The sequence below is a fragment of the Anthonomus grandis genome, chromosome 22 (genome assembly GCF_022605725.1).
Source record: "Anthonomus grandis grandis chromosome 22, icAntGran1.3, whole genome shotgun sequence".
NCBI classification, from domain to species: Eukaryota; Metazoa; Arthropoda; class Insecta; order Coleoptera; family Curculionidae; genus Anthonomus; species Anthonomus grandis.
The window spans coordinates 23,187,816-23,209,033 of NC_065567.1; the positions used below are offsets into that span (position 1 = coordinate 23,187,816).

At 28.2% G+C, this 21,218-nt stretch overlaps 1 protein-coding gene and 1 long non-coding RNA gene across 3 annotated transcripts in view; one reads left to right on the plus strand and one right to left on the minus strand.

Moving 5' to 3' along the window:
* LOC126748873 (uncharacterized) overlaps window positions 1–21,218 on the plus strand; it is a 91,970-nt gene that overhangs the window by 39,637 nt on the left and 31,115 nt on the right. The gene's annotated exons all lie outside the window — the stretch shown is intronic.
* LOC126748871 (lachesin) overlaps window positions 1,128–21,218 on the minus strand; it is a 195,132-nt gene continuing 175,041 nt past the window's right edge. For both annotated transcript variants that reach the window (XM_050458390.1, XM_050458392.1), the window contains exons 9-10: window positions 13,346–13,507; window positions 1,128–1,954 (exon numbers count right to left, since the gene is read on the minus strand). In XM_050458390.1, coding sequence (XP_050314347.1) covers window positions 1,872–1,954; window positions 13,346–13,507 — 245 coding nt within the window. In that variant the 3' untranslated portion in view covers window positions 1,128–1,871. The remainder of the gene's footprint in view (window positions 1,955–13,345; window positions 13,508–21,218) is intronic.

A 21,218-nucleotide genomic window follows, 5' to 3' on the forward strand; every position in this document is an offset into this window, starting at 1 on the left:
ACTTTTACATTTTTATTAATATATTCAGTTTTACGAAACATTTGATCTTTTTAAGAGTGAATTTAGGAAGTTTCGTGTCAGTGACTAAGACATAATAGCCAGCAAACATTCCATTAAAGGGTTTTATGTTATTTTTAAAGGATATCTACCGGATATTTCTTGGATATTGAGAAAATTTTGATGTGAGCATCTGTGATAAAACCCTATGGTTAGTGCAGTAGTATAAAGCTTTGAATTAAATTTTTTCTAAGCAATGTACCACTAATTATTTTTTTATTTAGGGTAATATTTATTAAGGAAATATGTTTTTTTTAAATTAAAATGATAGATTTTGCTGCATTACTTAGATGATAAAAAGAGAGACGGTTGGCACCTGGTTCTACTTCTTGTCCTATTTAAAGCAAGGCTAGTAAAGAAAGGATAAGTAAAGAATTACCAATAGGAATAAATAATATATATCACTATTAACGAAAATAGGCATAACTTATATGGATACGATGCTTATTTTACCTTACAGGAATAAATATTAGTATAATTAATTAAATACTTAAAAAGTGATTAAAAAAATAAATAGTGGATGAGTTAAGGAGAAGGATGACGTTTAAAATATTTTGAATTTTATAAGCAAAAAACCGAATTGTTGCCAAACTGTTTTGAACATTGTGTTATTGTAATTTTTTTCTTTCTAAATAAACAATTTTATTAAATTTAAAATATGGTCATGTATTGTAAGTAAACCTCTTGGTATTTAGTAATTTTTAGAAAAATTATAAAGATTCTTTTTTTTATGCAAATGTTTAGTTTAAAATGGAAATTTCACTGAAATAATGAAATAAGTTAATGGTTAATAAAATGTTGTTCAAAAAATACAACAAATTCTAAAAATATTTAAGAAAATCCGAAAATTCCAAAAATTTGTTAACATTTAAAAAAATTGCTGATATGATGATTCAGGTTTTGGGATGCTGTGTACATTCATAATTATATATGAAAAATCGTAAATTATATATTAAGTGTAAAATAACGAAAAAAAAACACATTTTAAATATTGTCACAAAGAATTTGCTAACAAGATATTTACTAAAATTATATAATACAACAACGTTTTCATAAATCATACCTCTGACATTCATTAAACATAAAAAAGGTCTAAATTCACTAAGAGTATTACCTAAAAACCGTACATAACAAGAAACAAAATTAGGCCCCTAGCAGTATAAAATAATTGGTTTGATTAATACATTTTGTTCATTTATATAGTAAAAAAAGCAGGTCTGAAGTGAGCTTAAATATCATTTCCTCTGATGTTGTGTTTTTACGACAATTTAATTTATGATATGTAAATACGTCTTTTAAAGATATGCCTGCTAGAAATGTTTTTTTTTTATTAATAATTAACGTCAGTCATTCGATATGCTCTTTATAATTTTTACTAAACTGGTTCTGAGAGAGACATATAGCTTTGGCACATCATTGTTTCATTCTCAGAATCGCCATTAAAATAGACTTTCGCCAAAAGAACTGTTAATTAAAACGTATTTCGTAAAAAGTACAAATTTAAAAACTCTTTTATTAATCAGTGTAACTTTAGTTAAATTCTGTTCAACCGTATCTCTAATTAAACCTCTCTAAACGTGCAAAACTCGATTCTAAAAGGAAATAATTCCTTAAAATAATTATCGAGTATTCCGAATGCGACCTTACTTAGCTTGATTAGGGCTTGATTACACTGTACTCTATTTAAAAAAAAAAAAGAAAAGATTTTACTGCCACATGGCAAAAGCCGATTCAGAAGGCGTCTATTAACAAAAAAAGCTAATAATTAAACAAAAAAAGTAGATAGACAAAGTCAACATTGATCCAACAAAAGTTTAAATACGGTGCTGATAGAAAAAACAGTTGAGGATCACAGCTGCAAACTGGGAGAACGTCCATCTGGCCATGCTGACGCAACCTGAAACAAAAACATTATTTTTACATCAGTTAGTACGTTCTGCATGTAGTGCAAAAATGAATGGCTGAATAGCTGCTCATCGGATTTTATGTAAAACGTACCGAGGGCTTTTCTTATTCTCTTATTTCGCTATGCATGTACATTATTTTAAATCCTATTTTACAAGATTTACGTATTCCTGACATATGGTCGCTTTATTCGCTTAACCATTCCTTTAGCTAAAGTAACAATCTCAAGCTTCGTTGTCTTTATGTCAATTTTATATTACTAAATATCGGCTTGTTCTTTGCAAAGTATTTTATTGTCCATCTAAAATGCATAACTTAAATGGATACGATTCTCATTTTTTATTTAACGAATATTTAAACTTGCTATTTATAAATTAGAGCAAACATAGTTTAATTAGTAAAAAGTACATAGAGGATGTTTAATTACGGGTTTAGAAACCTGAAAAAATCCGAATACTTTCGAAATTATATGAAAAAAATTGGAATTTAAGTTAGTCATTAAAAAATTTCTTAATTATTTTAAAATAATTAGAACATTGAAGTTTTTAAGGGTAATATTATGACTAAATTTAAAATCTAAAGTCCTGTACGTTTTATTTATTTTTTTAAAAATAAATAATCTAAATCTATCTAAAAAAAATACTAAATACAATACAGTACAATACAATACATACTATAATAAAAATGCATAACTTAAATGGATACGATTCTCATTGCTTTGATTAACGAATTTGTAAGCTTGCTGTCTATAAATTAGAGGAAATATAATTTTATTAGTGGAAAGAATATATAAGATGTGTAGTTGAGAGTTTAAAAACTTGAAAAAATCCGAATATTGTGACTAAATTCAAAATTTTAAGTCCTGTACGTGTTATTAATTTTTTAGGAAAAACTAGTATTTACAAAAAACACTAAATGCAAGACAATCTATATTACTATAAAAATGCATAACTAAAATGGATACGATCCTCATTTTTTTATTTAACGAATATTTAAACTTGCTATCTATAAGTTAGAGCAAACATAGTTTAATTAGTAAAAACTACATACAGGATGTTTAATTACGGGTTTAGAAACTTGAAAAAATCCGAATATTTTCAAAATTATATAAAAAATAGGAATTTGAGGCAATAAAATGAATAGGCATTTAATTAATTCTTTAATGATTGTAAAATAATTGGAAGTTTTTTGGGGGTAACATTGTGACTTAAAGTCAGCTTTACTTCGCCCAAATTATATGAAAAAAATAGGAATTTAAGTTAGTCATTTAATGATTTTTTAATTATTTTAAAATAATCGGAAGTCCTATAAGTTTTATTAATTTTTTTTGTGAAAAAATAGTTTCTAAAAAAATACATAAAAATACTACATACAATACCACAATAAAAATCCACAACTTAAATGGATACGAATCTCATTTTTTTTAATTAGCGAATTTTTAAACTTGCTGTCTATAAGTTTAACCAAATATAATTTTATTAGTAAAATTTATCTATAGAATGTGTAATTACGGATTTAAAAACTAGAAAAAATTGGAATACTTTCAAAATTATATGGAAAAAATAGGAATTTAAATTAATTACTTAATTAAGTTAAGTTTTTTGAGGTAACATTCTTACTTAAAGTTCGCCTTTGAGAAATGTACTTTTTCTCTTAAAAATTGTATTGTATTTCTTAATGAAGACATTTATTATTATTACTATTATTATTTACAAAAAATACTACATACAATAGAGTACAATACAATACATATTATAATAAAAATGCATACTTTAAATGGACACGATTCTCATTTCTTTGATTAACGAATTTTTAAACTTGCTGTCTATAAGTTAAAGTAAATATAATTTTATTAGTAGAAAGTATATGCAAGATGTGTAGTTGACAATCTGAAAACTTGAAGAAATCCGAATACTTTCAAAATTATGTAAGAAAATAGGAATTTCATTTGATTATTTTAATGATTTTAAAATATTTGGACTTAGAAGTCTTTTAAGGGTAATATAAGGACTAAATTTAAAATCTGATATCCTGTACGTTTAATCTATTTTTTTTTGGGAAAAACTTGTATCAACAATAATACATAAAAATACTACATACAATACAATACGTACTACCATAAAAATGCATAACTTAAATGGATGCGATTCGCATTTTTTGATTAACGAGTTTTTAAACTTGCTGTCTATAAATTAGAGCAAATATAATTTTATTAGTAAAAGGTATATATAGAAGGAGTAATTGCGGATTTAGGAACTTCCGAATACTTCGATATTATATGGAAAAAATAGGAATTCATTTTAAAGTAATTAAATTTTTGAAGTTTTTTTGAGGGTAATATTAGTATTAAATTTAAAATCCAAAATCCTGTGAGTCTTATATTTATTTTTCTGAGAAAAACTTTAAGGAAAACAAAATATGAATATATTCGGATAGACCCTTCTTTTATTAATATTGATTTTCATTGTTTCTAATAAACAAACTAGTTTAATAAATATTAAGTTTTACCTTTGATTTGCTAACAAGTTATTATTTTTTTAACACGTTCCTGTGCTTTTTAATTAAATTTATCTCTTGACTTTTAATTTACATTAATAATGTGCCAATGTTAGAGCCTAATATAGTAAGGTCTACATCGTTCGCCTTCATTTCAAAAATGAACAAAGCAAAAATTTGAAAGTTTTTATTTAAAAAATTACGCAATTTTCATCGAGAGCAAATGCGAATATCGAAACTTTTGCCAGTTCAATTTTTTATAAAACGCAATAAATACGGATGAGCGGGCTGCAAAATCAACCCTGAAAACTTAAATAATTTATCTATAACGGTTTAATCGTCGTGATGGTTTCGGGTGTGTCAGCTTTTTTTAGCGGTAAATGAAACAAACAAAAAAATAAATATTTTTCCCGGTTTTTGCTAGTCCAGCTATTTACCCTTCAAACTTATTATTCTGCTTTAGTAGAATTTTCAGTTTTATAATGATTACTAACTACTACAAATAAATTTTCAATGGAGCGTAAAGAGTAATTTAGAAAAATCCACTGTAATTTAAATTCAATTAAAAAAAGCTTTGACTAAGGAAATCAATTGGTTTATTCCAACTGCTGATAAATTAAATTTTGTGTTGAAAAATATATAAAACATATTAGGCAATTTCTAAACAAAAACATATAAGCAGCAGCAAAAGCTCGCAAATATCCATATTTTTTTTGCAATTTCGGAATCGCTAATAGGTTTAAATCGATTGGCTGCATGAATTGACAGTGCTGAGGTAGCAGATGGTTTCTATTTTAGAGTGTATTATCCAAACGTACTCATCTATACACCTAATGCATTGCAATTAATATTTGCGAATGGTTGGGTTATTACGTTAAAAATTCCCTTTTTCCAAACGTTTTTGAAAATTTCCCTTTTGTTTGTTAAAAAACAAGTAGAATGGCTAAAAATTGGTTCGGTTAATTCATTTTTTTTTAATAATTCTCTTTAGAGCTGCTAGCGATTTAGTTAACAAAAAAAAATAGGAAGAATACAATAGAATAAAAAAAGGAAAAAAAAAATCAAAGCTGTTATTTGACCAAACAATATCCGAAATTAAAAAGAATCATAAACGTATTTACTCTTAAATAAAACCACAAATTGCTTTGAGTACTTCAATCAAAATAATACGGGTATCAAAATAATATGAGGCAAAAGTCGGATTTCAAACATAAATGAATACACGCGAGTAATTCTTTACGATTGTTGATTTACATTAATTGAATTACCTACCGGCAATCATTTTCATTATATTTTTTTATTTAGAAATACAAAATGTTGTTACAAGCTTAACATAACACTGTTAGAACTGTTTCTTATAAGAACAATTGTAATGATAATTTATTATCTATGGAGAACTGTATTGGAAGTATACAGAAACTACCTAACTGATAGAAAACAAATAACTAAAGTTAATAGTACTTGTAATAAACCATCAGTAAGTAATCAATTTAATATACTTAAACAAATTTAGGCCCATACCTTTGATTTAGGTGAAATTAATCTTGTTGTGACAAATGCATAAATAGTTACCTATTTTGTTGTGTATTATGTAACTAATAAAAGATTTTTTAATAATTTTAGATATTTTTAAAAAAGAACAGAAAATACAACATTTGAAACTTAATGACGTTAAAGCTACTTAATCAAGACAAGACAGTTGTCTGTGTCTTCTTGGACTTAGCCAAAGCATTTGATACAATTTCACATAAAATTCTTTTGGCAAAAGTTTGATAATGGTTTTTTTTTCCTATTTTCTATATCATGGTTTCATTTTATTAATTGTGTCTGGATCATCTGGAAATAGTAATTTTCTCGGATCATTTATCTAATCGAACAAGAAAAATATTACTTTAGTCCTATCCTCTTCTAATTTTTAAAATCAGATAAGGATATATAAATCAGAATTCAACTTTTCCTCTATTTTCTATATTATGGTTTTATTTTATTAATAGTCTCTGGATCATTTGGATATTGTATTTTCGGGTATAATTACTTCAATTATATTAGAAAAGTATTACTTTAGTCCCATCCTTTAATAATTTTTAAAATGAGATAAGGATATATAAATCAGAATTCAACTTTTCCACATATTTTCTATATCATGGTTTCGTTTTATTAATTATTTCTGGATCATCTGCAAATAGTGTTTCTCTAGTATATTTAATTCAATTATACTAAAAAAATATCATTTCATTTCTATGGTCCTGTAATTTTTAAAATGAGATTAGGATATATAAATGAGAATTCAACTTTTCTTTCTATTTCCTATATCATGGTTTTATTTTATTAATAGTCTCTGGATCACTTGGAAATAATGTTTTTCCGGTATAATTAATCCAATTAAATCAGACAAATATCACCTCATTCTCATCGTCCTGTAACTTTTAAAACGTGATTCGGATATATAAATGAGAATTCAACTTTTTCCACTATTTTCCATATCAAGGTCTCATTTTATTAATAGTCTCTGGATCACTGGAAAATAGTGTTTTTCAGCTATAATTAATCCAATTATACTAGAAAAATATCATTTCATTTCCATCCTCCTCTAATTTTCAAAATGAGATAGGAATATATAAATGAGAATTCAACTTTTTCCCTATTTTCTATATCATGGTTTCATTTTATTAATAGTCTCTGGATCATCTGAAAATTATGTTTTTCAAGTATAATTCGTCCAACTGAACAAGAAAAATATCACTTTATTTACGTTCTCTTCTAATTTTTAAAATGAGATATTTATATAATTTTTGTCCTAAGATATTTGTTTTTGATGCAACAACATCTACATTATATTATATTTAGGTACTAAGGTCTGAAGTATTTTCAAATTGCATTTTTTTATGTAAATCTGATCACTCACTCTTTGACTTGATAATTCACTGTTATTACAATTTTCAATAGTTCAATCCTTCTACTATTGCATTAATCTGTTTTAAATTACGTGATTATTACCTACGTTACATATGACATATGTGCGCATGTCACGCGACGTAGTTGCGCAAGGCTATTGCGCAAACAGTCTATATCTTCAGTAATATTTAAAAAAAAGCAGTGCTACTCGCGAGATAATTTGAACTTAAAAAAGTATTTTTTTTAATTACCAAAAGAGGGATTATTCGGTATAAAACAGTGAATGATTAAATATTTGATCCTTGGTAATAAAACGAAATGTGTGAAGCGCAAAATCAAACCAATCCAATTATTAATCTCTCTCTCGATGTAAAAAATCATTTTCAGGCGGTCGTTTTTTTTTTGCTAAAAATTGTTGGTCTTAACAAGCAAACAGTACGAGCGGTGATATCCGTATATATCGTGGTTGGATCCAGTCATGCCTTAACTTTCCTGGAGTTTACGTCGTTAATTGGAATATGGTCAACGAGTTTCAAGTACTTGATTAATATTGTATTCCTATCTGTTAAAAAAAAAATTAGATCTAAAATCAAGGAATTTAAACATAAACCTGTATAGAACCAAATGGTTAATAAAAAAGGGTAATTTTTTATAAGGGGTAATATTGTCGTAGTCATAAATAAAATATAAATAAGAAGGGATCTTGACCCCAAACTGTAAAAGAGTAACGTCCAATAAAAACCTAGTTGATCCAGTTTCTTTGAAATAAAATATTCTCAGGAGTGGGGAACTGAAACAAAAGCATGCATATTTAAAGGATCAGGGATAAAATGTCAGATCGTGCAAATATCACGGCTGCAATCGATTTCTTCAAAATGGTGCAGAGAAATGCTTTTATAGTTTTTCCCTTTTAGGATTTTTATTGGGTCGTTTCACATAATTTTGAAATAAATTAGTCCCGCGTTTGGACCCCGATGTCACTTTTATGGACTATTTATTCGTGTACATTCAATCAATATTGAATTTAATATTTCAAATGGGGAAAACAGATACACAGCGATAAAATCATAAATTAATTTAGGGATTTCTACTTCGCATTCAAATAGGTAACACTGCACAAAATATAGAAAAGAATTGAGCATAAAGACATAATGCGCGAAGTGCTTTTTTTGATAATATATAGGGTGCATCCACAAGACTTACGTAAATATAGCGTATAAACTATGAGACATGGAACAACAAGTTTTTTAGTAAAGTTGCAGGGTTATCAAAAATTTACAAACTAAAAGTACTTTTCATCATCCTGTATGTTAGTTCACAAAATGATTAAACATAAAGAGAGCTTTAATTTGATTTAACATAATTAATTTGTTTGTGATTTTTGATTAAAAAACTGTAACTAACTACAGACTTATGGAATTTGTACCGCAGTTTAAAATAGCTGTTAAAAACTGGCATTGATATTTTGTTATTTTTAGTATATTAAATACGCATTATCTCAAAATTTTAAAAAACACTCGATATATTTTAACGTTAAAATTAAAACATTGTTAATGTGTAGTACTTGCCAAAGACTATTATCGTCTATTTTTACGACTAAATCTATTTTTCTTCTCTAGTTTATCGATTTATTATAAATATTTATAATCAACCCCAAAATTATGGGCGTTTATTCGGTTTAAAACTAAAATAATATTTTATTCATTTTTAGGACGATTTTGTTAATTTAAACTGCTTTAGAAATAATAAGAATTTCTCTTAGTGCTGGTTTTTTATTCACTCTAATTGAGATAAAAATTTCAAAGTTACAAGTAATTTTAGTTAATTAAATACTTAAAATAATTTTAGGTCTCCAGGTAAAAAAACATCTATGACTTTCTCATTTGTTAACCGATTTTGCTCGTTTTTGGGTGTTTCTTTAATAAAAGAGAATTTATAGCATATTAAGTTCCTTGTACGATGCTATTTCTTTCATGACTGTAGCTGTACCATATCTACAGAAAATAATATTTTTCTTCCAAGAGTTCTTGATTACGAAATTAAACCTTCAGGCATTTTACTCCATTTTACTTAAAACTATTTTTATATTTTTTCAAATTTCTTATATTAACTTAAAGCAATTTTAATATATTTTTTTAAATTTCTCATATCAGCTCAAAACTTATTAAATAGCCTACAAGGTAATGTTTATTTCATGGCTGTGGCCCTATTACAGCTCCAGAAAATAACACTTTTCTTACGAGTCTTGATTACGAAATTAGGCCTTCAGGACTTTTACCATATTTTACTTATAGTTCTTTTGAAATTTTTATTAGTTTATTAGCTTAAAGCCTATTAAATGCCCTGTATGATGCTGTTTATTTCATGGCTATAGTTTTACTATAGTTTCAGAAAATAATATTTTTCTTACAAGAGTTCTTGATTACGAAATTGGCCCTTCAGGACTTTTACCTCATTTTACTTAAAACCCTTTTAATATTTTTTAAACTTTTTTATATCCGCTTTAAGTCAATTAAACGGTCTGTAAGTGGTTGCTTATATCACAGCTGTAGCTCTACTACAGCTACAGAAAATTATGTTTTTCTTATAAAAGTTCTTGGTTAAGAAGTTGGATCTTTGAAACTTCTACTTCATGTTACTTAAAGCTCTTTTATTATTTTTTTTTATTTTTTAATATTATCTTAAGGCCTATGAGTTATAATCTATAGAAAATAATATTATAAAAATGTTTGTTTCATGGCTATAGCTTACAGATACAGAAAATAACTTTTTTTTTACAAGAGTTCTTGATTAAGAAATTGGATTTTTGGAATTTCTTCCTAATTTCACTTAAAGCCTTTAAAAAAAATTTAAAGCCTCTTATATGTACTTAAAGCCTATTAAATGGCCTATAAGATGCTGTTTACTTCATGAATTTACTAAAGCTACAGAAAATATGTTTTATAGCTTAGACGCTATCTTTGTACGGCAATTTGTTGATGGACCCTGTATATATATATATATATATATACATATAGGTGAGAACATATTATTTATTAAACAATTAATTCAAAAAATTGAGAACTGTAGAAATAATATTTTGGTATGGTAGTGGTATCAAAAAGAATTACTCATTTGAAAGCCGATAATAAGTAATTTTTATAGTACAATTTCAATATAAAACTGGGTCAAGAACATTAAAAAATATTAAAATAAAACTTTGTACTACTTAAAAAGTTGGACCCACGCAAAATTTGTCAATTTCATTCAATTCTTCTTTTACGACTTTTTTTTAAACTAATACAGGTCCAAAAAGACTAATATAACCAGGGCAATTGTAACCAGAGTATCATCACCACGCAATTTTGTGCTGCACAACATGACGTAACTGTGAAATGTTTGTTTTCTTGATAACCAAGTATTCCTTACACTTTATATTACAGGTATTAAATAAGACAAGGCACTAATGATTACTTAATACGTATTTATTCATTTTGAACCGGTGAATTCACTGGATATTACTGGCTATGTTGCTAAATGTAATATTTAAAAAGCAGTAGCTACATTTTTAATATACACATATCCAGAGAAAAAAACATTTTTTTTAATGTTACTATTTTTACACTGCACTAATTAGTTACAATATCGTTTTGGAGGACAATTCTACCACTTCTTATAATATAGGCATCAGGAACATCTAATAGCTATTTATGTATCAAGGGCATTGTAAGGACGATAATGCCCGGAAGGTAAAAATAGTAGGTTTCCGCCTGATGGGCATTAGAGTCTTACAATGCCCGTGGTGCATACAATGCTTTATGTTTTACCTAAAAATTAATTTTTATGAACAAAAATAATTTTAATATTAATTAAAAAATAGGGTCTACCTGTACAGGTATACGTACATACCTACCTACAGAAATTTATCAAGTGACTTGCAGTGATTATTTAAATTTGACTTTGATGTTTCTGTCAGTTAGTCAGTTGGCATTTTTTGTTTAAATATTTGCTTAAAATGGAAGAAATTCCATAAAATATAAGAGAAAAGGCTATAAAAGCGACCGAAAATCTTTTGCCAGTTAAATCAAGGCAACATTATCATCGGGAGTATGGCATATTTGGTATTTGAAAAGATGCCAACGCAATTGTTCAAATAACCGAAACCGTTCTAATGGCATATTTTCAGGAACTGGAAAGTTATTGATTTTATTTTAATAGGTACATATGTTTAACAAATTTTAATATTTTTAGTCGGAAAAATACAGTCCGAACTCTCTCTGGACCAAGTATTCTACCCTAAGGTCTACGTTAATAGTCTATAAAAATATAGACATCTCGCAATACCATCGTCTCATATCTTTTTAAAAAGTTAAGTCGAAAGGATGTCCCAAAGAAGTCTAAAGTTTTGGAAGGAGAACAAATAATAAAATTTTGTATAAAATGGATGTTTATTCTTTATTATGAGAGAAATAGAATTGCATAAGCAATAAAATTTCCGGGCATTATCATAATGCCCACTTATAATGCCCTAGGTGTGATAGCAGGTATTAGTGCTACCCTAACATATTCTGTTTCTAAGGTATTATAACTCAATAAGAGATAGGTAAAACATAACGAATGTACCTTCGTTTGAGTTTTGAAATGACAAACAAGGACTTATTAGATATTCTGATTCAATCTGTAGAATTGAGGTTTTCTGATTTATTTTTAGGTTTTAAGTGACTTCTATAACGCCTATATTCACCCTAATTGACTCGCAGAATATAGTCATGACAATCATTCTTTTCTTCATCCATTTTCTTATTTCTTTTTACAAGTCTTTTGGTCGACCTATCATATTAGCTTTTTTGCTTTTGTTGATTTTTAAGCATGCTTTTCCAAGTTTCTTTAATAGCCTATTTTACCTGGTGAAGTTGCTCTAAACTTTCTAGTCTTGCTAAATTTTGCTTTGACGTTATATTATATTTGATAGGAAAAAATAGATCTTTTTGAGCTTGGATTGCCTTAAAAAATAATCTTTTTACGGTTTGAATAGTCCTTTCTACTAAGCCATTACTTCTAGGATATTTGAGGCTGAATGTACTTATTTTAATGTCATATCACTACCTCTTTAATAAAATTAAACTAAGAACTTCAGCACATCATGTAAACCTAAGACAAAGATATCTTATTGACATTCCAAGACATCATAAGGAAATTTTTAAATCATCTTTTTCCGATCATGCTGCCAAGCTGATAACTAAGTATAAAATTAGTGATTTAACATTGTCGGTCCACTCATTTAGAAATTCAATTTGGAAAAAAATTTTTGTTTAATATGTAACCTATTTAATTATACAGTATGTGACGTAGCGCTACATTTATGGGGTCATCTCTTCTTTTCTTTTCTTTACGCCTTCTCTCCCTCTTTCTCCCTCTTTATTTTGTAAATATATTCTTATATATATAATTATAAAAAAATAAATAAATAAATAAACAGTTTACTTCGTGGCTTCAACAGCCCCTACGTAATTGTTAGGATGTTGAAAATTAGGCCATTTAATCCCGCACAATTATATTATTATTATTTCTTTTCTCTGAATCGTTAATTGTATTGGGAATTAATAAACGTTATCATTATTATTATATGTTCGTCCAAAGGATACATATTCTTTAGAATCAAACGGCGGTCCATTATTTCTTGCCACGGTAATTCAGGCACATCGTGAGCTTTAAACGGTTCACACATATTTGATTTTGCTATTTCTGACAAATGATACAGTTGAGCACAACATCTTCAATATCGAGCATAAGTTCCGAATAATAAATAGCGTCCTGAGCTTTATTTTGCAAGAAACTACTCCTTGGTGTGAATGGTGATTCAATGGTTTTTACGTAATAGGGATTTATTGGTTTTAAATCGGTGAACAGAAAACACACAGTATACGTACTGGTAACTGAAACATTACTGAAAATTACTGGCTGTGTTGCCAAATATAACATTTACAAAGCAATAGCTACAAATTTAACTTACCGGATAACTGTGGTTTAGAAGGTGTATGGTATCCACTCCCATACTCTTGTCTCATTTCAACCTCCTTTTGCAAAGCATTCTCGTCATTTTCCGAGGATGAAAGCATTTTACTCCTCATTTTCTCTTCCTGGTTGCCCTTACTGATGTTCCGCTTTGACATATCTAAAATAATAAGTATAGATTTCATTAGTTGCACGTCCTATTTAAATAACAGAATGTCCTTATTCGGCGTTCAAATTAAAGGACAATCCAATGCAAAATAATAGCAGAGACAATCATTTCTAGCGCTCCTACCGTCGTCGTCAGAAATTTAATTGTTCCCACAGGAAGTTAATAAACACTTGGAATGCAATTCACGTCGGTTATTGAATTAAACTAAATGAAGGAACAATAGCGGATCCAACTCAGTGTCAATTCCATCCTTTTGCAACCAGAAATACGCTCTCTTTTATTTTGCTTTACTGCTAACGTGTCCGTTATGGTTTAACTTGTCCGGTGCATACAACCCTTTCATTTAATTTTTTTTTTTTCGTTGCTACAGCGTTAGAGGTGATTTCTTTTTTGGAGTAACCTAGATTTAAAGGTCCAACTGTATATAGTGAAGTCTGCGAAACTTAATCGAGGCATCGTAAAGCGGTCCAATTAAACAGAACTCCCAAGAACAACATTGACTTCTTAAATAAAGAACTTGAAAGTATTGCCATACCTTGAGCGAAGTTAAAGCTCTAAAAACTTGCCGTGTTAAAAGTTAAAATTACGCCCCAAAGAATAATATATTTAACTTTGTAAACAGCCCTACATGTTTTCTTGAATACGAAATACCTTAATAAATTGTCATGTTATGCTTAAGATGGATTGGTTAAAGTTATATTATCTAGAGGATATTATTGTGCTTCCTTTCTCAAGCACGACGATTATTAATATGACACGTGATGAAATTTACATAACAAGAGAAGTTTTCGGATGGTTCTTTTTAAATTGTTTCTTTTTTAATTTAATAATTTATCACATTTTTGAAGCGTAGGGTATATAACCAATTAAGCTTTATTTTGAATAACCCTTGTAAACCAAGCTGTCCAAAATGTGATCCTACGATTCAAAATAAAGCAATGTACGAGGTAATGGTAAAAAATTATTAACTTTTGAGATGAAAAAAATTAAACTGGTATAAAAAAAAGTAAATTATATACTAAATACGTTTTCTAGGGAACATTTTAACATTGTGAAGAGAAAATTTTGACAAAGTTTGATCGTCGACAAATTATGAAAAAAAAATCCTGGTCAAAAAGTTGAAGAAAAACATGAGTTTTTAAGAGATTTTCATCATTCTGTGAAATACAAACTGCAGAGACATAAATATTTTTAATTAAAAAATAAATTCACATTAATGCAAAAATATGTACAAAGATACTGCTTTTTATCAGTCATTCCTAATCCTTTAGGCCCCACTTTAAACTGTCATATTGATTCTTTTCCTTTATTTGATCTGATGCCAAAGATAAACTAAAAATAGTAAATAGAATTTTAATCTTCTGTTAAACCTAATGTAATTATTTTTTTTTTAGCTTTATGCCCTGCACACATTTAGCCACGTGTTTTATAAAAAGAAATTTAAAGAGTAATTTATCGAGCAGAATACAATTTTATTTCGATTTGAGTAAAAGCAACTATATTAAATATGTATTTTAAGAGAAAATGTGTATAATATTCATTTAAGTTATGCATAAATATATCGATAGAAAATCTAATATTTCGCAAATTATTGCTGTAGGAAAAATTAATTAAACCACATTTTTTTTATGTTAGTTGGTTTAGAATTTTTTTTTTTTAATAATTATCTTGAATGTTTAGTACATTGCAGTCAATATACAGGGTGTCCCGTAATTAATTGGACATAGGTTAATGTAGGTTACCTGACAAGAAAATAAACCGTTTGAGCTCAATATCACTTAGCAAAATGTTATTGGTTTTCATTCTACAGGGTGTTAAAACTAATTTTTGACCAAACATTTATTGAAATATTTTGGAATTCACTGGACAGATTAACCTAAAATTTGGCGTACTCTTATTATTTGGGATGAGGAACACGCATATGATATCTATTTTCCCATTGCCACTACATGAACATTAAGTGATTAAAAAGGTCATAACTTTTTTAACCTCCCTGTACGTACATTTGCGAGTAAAAACAATAAAACAGCATTTAATTCTAGTCAAAAAAGGTATACTTCTTTGATCTCCAAAAAGTAGACCGTTTTCGAAATAAACGAATTTTTTAATTAGGTTGCGTATGAACACTTAATCTAAAATTTAATTAACAACGATAAAATTAGAAAACACTGTTGATTATAATAATTGTTCAAAATGTTCACCGTCCACTAGGACACATTGTCTAATTCTTTTATTTAAATTTTGCCTGACTCTAAACAATGATTCTTCTTGGGCTCTGATGGTATTGACTCCTTCCACAATCTTTTGCCACAATTCCTGACGGTTATTTATTTTATTTTTATACACAAGTGATTTCAAGTAGCCCCAGAAATAAATCTAAGGAATTAAGATCGGGACTACGCGCAGACCACGGATATTCACTACCTCTACCAATCCATTTATGAGGATAAATTTCATCCAAGTAATTTCTGACTTGCAGTGAATAATGTGCCGGTGCACCATCGTGCATATACCAATTGTCACGTCTTAAATTTAGGGGCACATCTTCTAGAAAAATGAGTAGATCATTCCTCAAGAAATTTAGATAACGTTCTCCATTAAGCTTAGCTGGCAATTCAAACAATACAATCCCCAAAGATACCACACCAAATATTTATAGAAAAATCATGTTGAAAATGGTGTTATTGGAAAGCATGAGGATTTTCCATCGAATAGATATGATTGTTACGCTAATTAAAAACACCTCCCTTTGTGAACGTGGCTTCATCCGTAAATAAAATTTTATTACAAAAAAATGGATCATTCAATTGGCGCTCTCTTAAAAATTGACTGAATTGGAGTCTTGAGGAAGAAGATTTTGAACTGGAGTGAAATGATACGGATACAGTTTTTCTTGGCGTATAGTTTTGGACACCAAAGATTTCCTTACACCAGTGGCTGCCTCAATACGTCTTGTGATGGTTTCAGGATTTTCGATAACACGAACCAAAATTTCATCTTCCTTATCTGCTCCAATTATCCTTGGTCTTCCCGCATTTACGTTTTTTGAACAAAATTTGCCCGTTTCGCCTAATCTATCGTACAACGCTTTAAATGTTGATGATTTGGCTGCCTTCTATCCGGATACAGATCTAAATAATGCTGCGCTACTCTTCGACTACGAAAATTTTCTTGAGCATATACACATACCAGATCCTGTATCTGAGCTTTAGAAAAATCATTGTGACGCGGCATTATTAAGCGAAAATAACACCACAACAACACGAGCTTTAGCCAAATTAAAGACTTACTTATTAATACTTCACCTCGACAGGTCGTAGTTATGATGTGTTCATCCTAGGCAAAGCCTACTTTGTAAAACTCCGATAATAAATTGTTCATACGCAACCTAATACAAAAATGCGTTTATTTCGAAAACGGTCTACTTTTTAGAGATCAAAGAAGTATACCTTTTTTGACTAGAATTAAATGCTGTTTTATTATTTTCACTCGCAAATGTGTCTACAGGTAGGTCAAAAAAGTTATGACCATTTTAATCACTCAATGTTGTTGTATGTGGCGCCATCTAGTGGTAATGGGAAAATAGATATCATATTCGTATTCCTCATCCCAAATAATAAGAGTACGCCAAATTTTAGGTTAATCTGTCCAGTGGATTCCAAAATATTTCAATAAATGTTTGGAAAAAAATTAGTTTCAACACCCTGTAGAACGAAAACCAATAACATTTTGCTAAGCAATATTGAGCTCAAACGGTTTATTTTCATGTCAGGTATCCTACATTAACCTATGTCCAATTAATTTCGGGACACCCTGTATAATTGTATCTAAAACCAGTAGTGCCTTACGGAAAATAGTTGCTAAAAAAATATTATTCATTAAATTATAAAGTGGTATATCCTGGGCAAATTGCTAAATAATTTGTATATGTAATAAATTAGTCTACCATAAAATAAGACTTCTAATTCAAAAACTTTGGTCATCAATTCACAAGAATGAATCATTGACTTTTTTGTAACTTTTATTTATATTTTTATTTTTTTGTAATATTCTAGTAATAAGTAAAAAAAAATTAAAGTCTCTGACTTGTATATTAAAAACTAAATTTTCGGATCCAAGAACACGTTCTTATAATTGCAAATATCCTGTATAATATTCATGTGAAGCAAATAATGTAATGCAACAAAATTTATTCGTTAACTTAAATCCTAGTTAGAAATTCCGTAGAAATGATAAGATTTTAAAAATTAAAAATAATGCTGAATCTTTAGTTTTTCAAAGTCATTTTTTAAAATTTGGAATTTCTTATTTCTTTGGAATTATAGGTATTTGAGTTTTATCTTGTTATTTGCTAAAAGTAATTTAAACAATAAAATAAAAATAAATTATTATTTAAAATTTAATTAATGTGGTTTTCATATCCATGAGAAGTATGCATCAAAGTTATTTACTTAACGTCTACTTAACCTAATATGAACCCCTCAATTATAAGCGAACATCTAATTCATGTATCAATTTTGCTTTTAATTAAAGTTCTGCATCAAAAATATTTAAAAATCAAATTGTTTTTAAAGTTTCAAGATTTTTTTTGAAAAAATTTAGTACTTTAATATGATACTAGTCGTAAATATATTAATCAGACATGAACAAAATCTGGTGAAAAAAAGAGCAAGGCAAGATGTAAAAATATATCTGATTATTGCAAATTTGATTCTAACTTTATATTTCATACTTTTTTTAATATATATTTTTTTAATCAAGCAACTAAAAATACAACTTTTTTATATGTAATAATTTTAAGAACAAAATTTAAAAGTGTCTGAATGCCAGTAAAAAATAGGAAATAAATATTAATTTTCTGAGACACCTAAATTCTATAAGCTACAGGCTTGTTAAGATAATTACAAAAAACTATGATTATAAAATATGAATTTTTGAACCCAAATACAACTTCCTAATTTTTCAAACATCCTATAATATAATGCAATAAAATTTATTAGTAAATTAACGCATTGAAATAAAAAAAATTTAACGTACATTTGAATTTTTATTAAAATTTAACTCTATTCTACTGTCTCGCCAAAGTGTGTAATAATACTGATACTACAGTAATAAAATTAATAAAATATACAGGGTTGATTTTTTTATAAAACGTAGAATCCGTTCATTAATTTAAGTCAAAAAAATTTATAGGGGGTAGTAAAAAAAAAACAATAAAAAATAGCCAGTGTAAAAATGACCATCACGAAAAACTCGAATTTTGGCATGATATGTTGCAATTTCATAACAAATAACTAACTACAAATTAAACTGGTCTTGCTATTACCTCTTGTGTTTTTAAAGTGACGTATTATTAAGTCAGTTTTTAACATCGTAAAATTCGATATTGCACCTCAGTTATTTATAAAAACAAAAGTTTCTTTACCTCAAGTAGTTTAAATGAGGTTTTTTTTTCAATTAAATAATACCTACATAGCCCCATTTATACGACAGAATGTGAACACACTCGTCGGAAGTAGTAACGATTTCCAACATAATAAGATTCAAATTAAAACGGTAACTAATGTTTTAAGATGCTGGAAGAGAAGGTACAACGCAGAGTTCTGGCATTTATCTGCGGGTTTAATAAATTAAATGCAAAGGTATGTCCTCTGGAGTAAAGATTTATATGAGACAAACATGTTACAAGTGATAATTCTGTCTATACAAAGAGATTTTGTGTGGCCAAAAAAATCGGTTGTGAAATCTGTTGAATTGATTATTGCTTCCAAATATACACAGTTTTGACCAATATTTAATTTCCTAACGTACTGAAAAGCAAATAAAACTTGGGAGAAAAACTGCAGCCTCTAAATTAGCGTGCCCGTGGAAGAGTTTTTTATATCAATTCCAATTAGCAATTTTTGTTTATATGACAAACAAGCCGGGTTTTAAGTGATATTGTGATTGGTTGTTGTTGAATTTTATAAAAAGCAATCTTTTAAATCCTGAGGCATTTTGTCCTAAGGGTAAAAGTAAACACACATCAATAACAATAGACGAAAAAAAGGAAGAATCCAGGATCTCGTGGCTATCCCTAGTGTGTCGTCAATTTAAAGGGAAAAAAAACATTGACAACCCGTATTGGCATTGAGATTTAACCTTATTTTCGGAGCTCTAAATTAAATTTAAAACTCGTTTTCAATATGGAATTTTAAAATGAATGTTTCCATAAATAATAAAATACCCCAAATAAAGAACATAAGTGTAAAATTTATTTTATAGAAAACCGCAGAGGTGGTAACCCAAGACAATAATTCCTAGTATATTTTATACATATATCATATAACAGTTTCGAGAAAATGTCAGGTGCATCTTAGGGAATTTATTATCGCGAATATCAACTTGAGCGTAGCAACTAACAATACAATAAGGACGACACTACAGGTCTTATTTATATCACCTTAAGGAAAATAAAGAGGAAAACAACACAAGGGATAAAACCTGAGCTTACCTTATTTAAATTATGTTTTTTTTTCTTTTGGGTTAGCTAAGTTATATACATGCCTTATGTTCTTGCTCAGCAAAAATACATTTATTTATATTCTTTTTGCGATACAACAATATGAAAAATATTTATATACGTTCATAAATATTCAATTTTTGGTAAAGAATTTAAGGATAAATACCCTATTTGGAAGGTTTTTCAGACGATCATTTGGATAACTAAATTCCCAATAAGCAGGTGTATTTTTACATATTGCTTTGCTCTCTTTTACACCTAATTTGTTCCCTTGTAATTGAGAAATTTGGGTTTAGATTTACATTAAGGTTGACGTAATTTTGCAAAAAATATTATGTAACTTTAAGCACAACTTGCTTTAAAAAATATATTCGATGCATAACTTTAATGGATAGGAAAGCAAAATTTTAAAAGAAAATTTGAAATAAAATAGTTAAGTATTTTATTTTTAATTTATTGCTTTAATGAAGAATAGTGTATTAAAATTAAATTCTCTAAAGTTCTTTATTTTCTTTATACTCTAATTACCCTAATCCGGTCTATGCCTGAAATTGTGAAATTTTGAAAAATAGCTATTAAACTAAAAAAAATAGAAATTTCTGAGTTTCAAAACTATTCCAATCAATTCCAAATTCAGGCGTTTTTTAGACAATTTTTTTAACTTTCAAAATGTTGTAATTTTCATAGAATTTCCAACTAGGATTCAACGAAATAATTTCATTATTTGATGGTTTTCCCATATTCGAATGAAATTCTGAAGGCCTATGACTACGAAGACATAAAAGAACTTTTTCAATCTAATTCAGGTGCCTGGTTAACGGCTCAAACCCCATAAAAATGTTGCTTTAAAACCCACAAATAGGTCCGTAAAAAATAAAATATTATCCAAGAGAGCTAGAAATGCAAATTTCGCAACTTAGCAGTAGCAAAGTATTACGAAACGTAAGGTTTAGAGAGTATACTTGAAGAAGTCCACTGACTGGCCCCCTAAGCACGAAGATGGCGAGCATTTTAAATTAAATATGATCTCATTTACACGGAAACTGGCAAAGTTAAGTCGTTTAGATGTATTTCGCAGGGCGTATGCCCGCCGTGCCGTTTTGTGAATATGCAAAGATAAATACCTAACTAAGGGAAGCGGGCAATTTCGACACCATACAGCCACCCCAGGGTTGTATTAAGGGCTTTTGGAAAGACCTT